The 6,170-nt window shown below is 39.9% G+C and overlaps 2 protein-coding genes across 2 annotated transcripts in view; both read left to right on the forward strand.

Annotated features, from left to right (window-relative positions):
* Window positions 1-264: 264 nt before the first annotated feature.
* LOC105821563 (chromosome unknown open reading frame, human C5orf46) overlaps window positions 265-6,170 on the forward strand; it is an 8,211-nt gene continuing 2,305 nt past the window's right edge. The window contains exons 1-2 of the mRNA XM_012658272.1: window positions 265-339; window positions 4,679-4,814. Coding sequence (XP_012513726.1) covers window positions 270-339; window positions 4,679-4,814 — 206 coding nt within the window. The 5' untranslated portion in view covers window positions 265-269. The remainder of the gene's footprint in view (window positions 340-4,678; window positions 4,815-6,170) is intronic.
* The window catches only part of SPINK1 (serine peptidase inhibitor, Kazal type 1), a 78,256-nt gene continuing 76,782 nt past the window's right edge, over window positions 4,697-6,170 (forward strand). The window contains exon 1 of the mRNA XM_012658238.1: window positions 4,697-4,821. The gene's annotated coding sequence lies outside the window, so the exon portion shown is untranslated. The remainder of the gene's footprint in view (window positions 4,822-6,170) is intronic.

Here is a 6,170-nt window from a genome sequence, read left to right on the forward strand (position 1 = left end):
TACTCCCAGAAGATTCACTTCAGTGCCATTTACAGATAAAAATAAGAAAAACCAAGAGATTTTTTCTTTCCCTATAAGAAAAACGTTTGGTTTGAAAGATAGGTCAGGGCTCATTAGTAGGGATCCAAGAGCAATCTGTGCAGACGTCTTATGCAACAACCTAATTAAATTCCATGGCAGATGATGTCACCTATATATGCCCTATAAATGGAGCAGTGTTTCAGGTGCATCTCAGCGATTTATCTGCACGAGCATCCAGTGGTACAAGAATGGCTGTCTCAGTACTTCAGCTGACAATTGTCCTGGGACTGCTTTTCTTAATCCTGACCTGCCAGGCAGGTAAGTGCTTCTGATCACAGCCCGTGGACTGTGCAGTGGTTAGCAGTGATTGAAGAAAGTTAGTGACACTGATCTAGAACCTAAAAGGACGGAGGGGCCTGTGGGCACCACAGAAAGAGGACTGGACTGAAGACAAGAGCTGTACCTTCTAACACAAACAAAGTAGGATTTTTATTAAAATCTGCTTCAGTTATAACCTCTATTCTCAGTGAATGTATGAAGTTTGAGATGATTTTTTCTTATATATTCATACGATATAGTGACAATACCATATTATAAATTCCTTGGGAGCTAGGGGATATTTAATTTTTAATGATTATAGCTAATAATGTTCAATGATGAAGAATATGTTGTCTGGAATAAGACTGCTAAGCCTGGCTCTACCACTAATCAGAAATGTGACTTTAGACACACTATTCAACCTCTCTACACCTCAGACATAAAAGGGAACATTTAACATTCTCCTAAAGTTATCATAAAAATTAAATAAAAGAGATAAAACACATTGGAACAGTACCTGGTCAATAATAAGCATGCAGTAAATATTAACTGTTATTGCTGTCATGTATAAACGCATTTGAGTTTCATTTCAGTTTCCTATTAAGTAAACCTGCACGATTTTAGCATTTCCCTTTTTATAGGTTAATGAACTCAGCTTGCAGAGGGAAAGTTTCTTGAGTATAGATACAGGTGGAAGTAGTACCTGGGAGTGAAGCCTACCTTCCTAGAGTCTTTCCGTCATAACTGAGCATCTACTTCTTTCCTATCTGGTCTACTTACACAGAGGACCAGAAGGCAGCACGCAGCATTCTCATTAATTAGTTTATTTTTTTGTCTGCAAAAGACTGTGAGCTCCTGACTTATCTCTATTCAGAATAATAGGTCAAAAACACAGACAGTGCAAACATTTAGTAACGGTCCTTTGAATGTAAGTTGGCAGAACAATACACAGGCAGACACTACAACAGAATCACTCTAGGGATGGCCGCAGAAATTATTGTGTCCACTCTACTCCTAAAGTAGTCACCACAGTGAAGTGAAGGTGAAATTTGGGCTGGATATTGTGGCTCATGCCTGTAATCCTAGCCCTCTGGGAGGCTGAGGTGGAAGGATCTCTTGAGGTCAAGAATTCCAGACTGGCCTGAGCAAGAGCGAGACCCAGGTCTCTACTAAGATAGAAAAAATCAGCCAGGCATCATGGTGCATGCTGGTAGTCCCAGCTACTTGGGAGGCTGAGGCAGGAGGATCGCTTGAGCCCAGGAGTCTGAGGTTGCAATGAGCCATGATCGTACCACTACACTCTAGCCTGGGTGACAGAGTGAGACTCTGTCTCAAAAATAAATAAATAAATAAAAGAAAGGTGAAATTTGACATTGAAGACCCATCCTAGATGTATCTCTCATGACCTCTGAAGCTGTAGTTAAGTCAGTTTACTACTTTGAACCTCAATTTTTTCATCTGTCAAATGGGATAATAATCAACTGTACCAGATCAAATGAACAGACTTTTATAATCACCTTGTAAACCATAAGAACCATGCAAATGTCAGCAATACAGATATAAATTCCGAACAAATACAGTATGTCTGTATCTGTTTATATTGTCAATATTCTTTACATTCACTCTGTCTAAGAAACTCAACCAAGTAGTTATTATAAATAAAGGCTATCCAGACCAGGCATAGTGGCTCACACGTGTAATCCTAGCACCACCTTGGGAAGCTGAGGCAGGAGGATTGCTTCAGGCCAAGAGTTCGAGACCAGCCTGGGCAACATAACAAGACCCCATTCCTACAAAAAATCTTAAAAAATAGCTGGGCGTGGTGGCACACATCTGTAGTCCCAGCTACTCAGGAGGCTGGGGCAGAAGGATCGCTTGAGCTCAGGAGTTTGAGGTTACAGTGAGCTATGATGATGCCATTGCACTTAATTGCAGGTGACAGAACAAGACATTGTCTCAAAAAAACTAAAAAAAAAAAAATCCTATCCTATATTATACTTGAAAAGAGAAAATGTTTAACTATTGGCTTTGGTGATTTGTTTCTAGAATATCAAATTTCTTTAAAATTTAAAAGCATTTTTTAAGATTTTTATAATCTCCCAAGGCAATAGAGAACAATGTGAATTATAAATCATTTTGTTGCTATTATTATTAATAATAGTAATAATAATACAGCAAACATTTATTGTGAGCTTACCTTGTACTGGTACCCTGATAAGTGATGTGATGATATATATACACACACACACATATATATATACACACATACACATATATATGATATATAAAATATCTTTCAATCCTGACAACACCACAATGAGGAAACTGAGAGACAACGGTTAAGTGTTGTGTGCAAGGTACATGGCTAATTTTATTTGAAGACAGGAATCAGGTCTATAGGACTCCAAAGCACATGATCCACCACACTCTCAATATCTTTCAATATATATGTGGCCCACAGGCTGAGGCCAAGAACCTGATCTTCACCCACTCTAATCCCAGGCTCCCTGCATACTGAAAAGCTAGCACTTAGTGTCATATTAAAATAAAAGGTCAATAAAATTAAATTGTTATGCAAGTAGGTAGTTAAGAACACAGAAAAAACGAACTCACCTTTCATGCAAGAAATTATTGTTTTGCACTTGGCAAATGTCTTCAGAGAACAATCACTTGGAGTTTGTATTATATCATGTGAGTAACGCGCTCTGTGGAGTTAAAAACATTCGGCCACCTGGCTCAGTCACTTTCTAGATGAGTGGTTTTAGGTGAGTCATTTAATTTCCCTGAGTATCTGTGTTCTTTTCTATAAAACCGTGATATGATTACTGAGGATTAAGGCGGGTGATGAAAGCACTAGCCCAGCACCTGCACGATACGTACCCCCATAAGTGAGCTCTGTTTACTTTTTCCATGATAAAAACAAACCAATTCTTCTGGGCACTCTGGCTGCCCAGTACTTTATGTGAGGGTCATATCTATATTGGTCCCTTTTTACCTTAACTCTTACCATAGCTATACATGTAATGGGAGGCTCAGAAAATACTTTTTGAATGAAAGGACCCACAGCTGAATGAATGAATACCTGATGATTAGCATTCTGATTTTGTTTGTAAGTCTCAGACTGGTGCTCCTGTCAAATCTTTGGTGGTGGCCCAGTAAACAATGAATGTCCGCAAAATTGCATGACAATCTTTTTACGAATAGTTTCTATTTTAGGATATAATCTAGATGTAAGGCTTCTGACATAATTTGACAGCCTCCACACAAAGGGTAGTTACATCTTCATCCAAAGTCATGGGTACATTGTCTAGAAGTTGGGACTTCGTGGGTCGAAACTTATGGTGGACTTGCCAGATAAAATACAAGACACCCAATTCAATTTGAATTTCAGATAATCAATGAATAATCTTTTAGCATAAGTGAGTCCTAAATATTGCATGGATCATTCTTATAGTACTAAAAATGTATTCGTTGTTTATGTGAAATTTAGATTTAACTGGCCATTCTGTATTTTTATAAACCAAATCTGGTAACACTATCTGTTAGGCTTCAATAAAACCAAAAACTAGAAGACCTACTTCATCCTGTCATCAGGGTCCAGAGGGGAGGCCACACATAGCTGCTGTCATTCTTCCATCTCTTCTCTTCTCCTGAAAATAAAGACGACTAAGCAACATCAACACACTCCAAGGGACCTTGCATTTAACCAACCTCACTCTCTGCATCCTTGGCCCTTGATCCAAAGGGCACTTGATTAACAGTCAAGTGTAGAGGACTGCAGTAACATTCATTGGCTGGAGGGCAGGTGGGAGGGGGGAGGAGGGGATGGGTATATTCACACCTAATGCGCACCATCTGGGGGATGCACACACTTGTAGCTCCGACTTGGGTGGTGCAAAGGCAATATATGTAACCTAAACATTTGTACCCCTGTAATATTCTGAAATTAAAAAAAATTTTTAAAAATGCTACCCACAGACATTTTGTCATTATTATTATTGCCACAGGCAAGCTATATTTCAATCCTGGCACCAGCACTTACTGTTTAACTCTGGGAAAGCTACTTAACCTCTGTGAGCATCAGTTTTCTCACTCACAAAATGGAGCCCATGTCTACCTAAGCATCAATGTCTGTCGGTCTGTTTCTCTGTTTTTAGGAATAAATGAGATAATGCATGTGAAGAGTTTAACCAGGCGGACATTAGATGTTCAATGAATATAACTATATAAGGCTCCATAATTAGTGAGGGGGGTACTAAGGGCCCCAAGTCTTCCCTGCATGGAAAAGAGACTTCCTTGTTGCTAAGAATCACCTCTGAGATTCTGTTCTGTTTTTCAGATGATAAACCAGATAACAAGCCAGAAGACTCAGGCAAAAGCCCAGAGCCAGATTTCCCCAAATTCCTAAACATCCTAGGCACAGAGATCATTGAGAATGCAGTCGAGTTCATCCTCCGCTCCATGACCAGGAGCACGTAAGCACTGAGACAAACCTTGCTTTTTGTCCACTTTGCTGTTGGTAATGACCACATCACATTAAAATGAATGAGAAACAAAATTTGTGGCACGTGCAAATGTATGCTTTTTTACTGAAAAATGTTGCCTCGCTTTAAGATATGTTTTGCACGTGAATGAATTGCCTTGAACTCTTCCGGGTTGAGCACATTCCCATCAAGTGGTTCCGTACAAAATTGTTCATCTTGGGACCAGACAGGGAGGAGGAGGGGCATTGCACCAGGTGACAGAAAGCCAAGTCCTGGTCCTGTCTCAGGTGCTCTCTCACTGCATGGTCTTGGACAAAGCCCTCCCTCTCGAGTGTCTCTGTTTACTCATCTGTAAAGTTAAAGGAAGAGAGCCTCCCCCACCCCATGCAAGCACTGTGGTTATATGGCGAAGGCAGGGGTAATGATAGGTTCATTAGAGACGGGGAGGGGTGAGCCCTGTCTTTATTTTCTAGCTTGAATATCTCGAGAGGCTTAGCAGAGACAGTAGATCATCTCTCGCTGGAGACAATCTAGAGACCCTCTCGGCATGAGTGTTAGTTTTGATCATAAGGGATTGCCTTAGGGCACCCCAACCCAGAGGCTTCCCAGTGTTCTCAGCCTGCATCCAAGCCCCTGTGCCCAATTCCTAATGCATCTTTTTCCAGCCTACATAGCTCCAATTTTATATTATACTACTACTTCACCCTAGTCTTAACTCTCCCCATATTAACCTTCCGAATTCAGTACTCCAGGATCAAATTCCCTCTTTAGAACTTCCAGGTCCTTTTAATCTCCATCACTTTAGCCCTCTGCTCTCTAAGTTTTACTTTCATAGCCCCCTAAGCAGAATTTTACTAAGTGTGGTTTATTACCTACCTGTTTTAGAATCCCCTGAAGAACTTACCAAAAAAATGCAGGTTTCTCCATTCTATCTTGCATCCCCCTGGGGGGCAAGGCTATGGGCATGCTTTTTAACAAGATTTCCAGGTGATTCTGATGAACAGAAATTTTTGAAAGCTATGTCCTTAATCAGATGCTCTAGACTACATGGATGGGCCTTAAATTTCCATATAGCATTTACATTTTTATTTGTATTTTATATAGATGAGAATTTTTGCATTTTGCTGGAGAAAGTATTTCTGACTTCTATTAAATTCTCAAAGGGGTCTATAACCAACAAAAGATTAAGAACCACTTCTACATATTAATAGAAGTGATGGGGGTCTTCTTGTAATCACTGATCTGCCTAAATCAATTTATTATCATCTGGCTGGACAGGTGATGCATGCAATCCTTCTCCACAAATTATTAAGCTCACAGGTGTTTCTTTTTTACTGTTACATTTCC

This window comes from Propithecus coquereli, unplaced genomic scaffold (assembly GCF_000956105.1).
Source record: "Propithecus coquereli isolate 6110/MARCELLA unplaced genomic scaffold, Pcoq_1.0 Scaffold58, whole genome shotgun sequence".
Taxonomy (NCBI): Eukaryota; Metazoa; Chordata; class Mammalia; order Primates; family Indriidae; genus Propithecus; species Propithecus coquereli.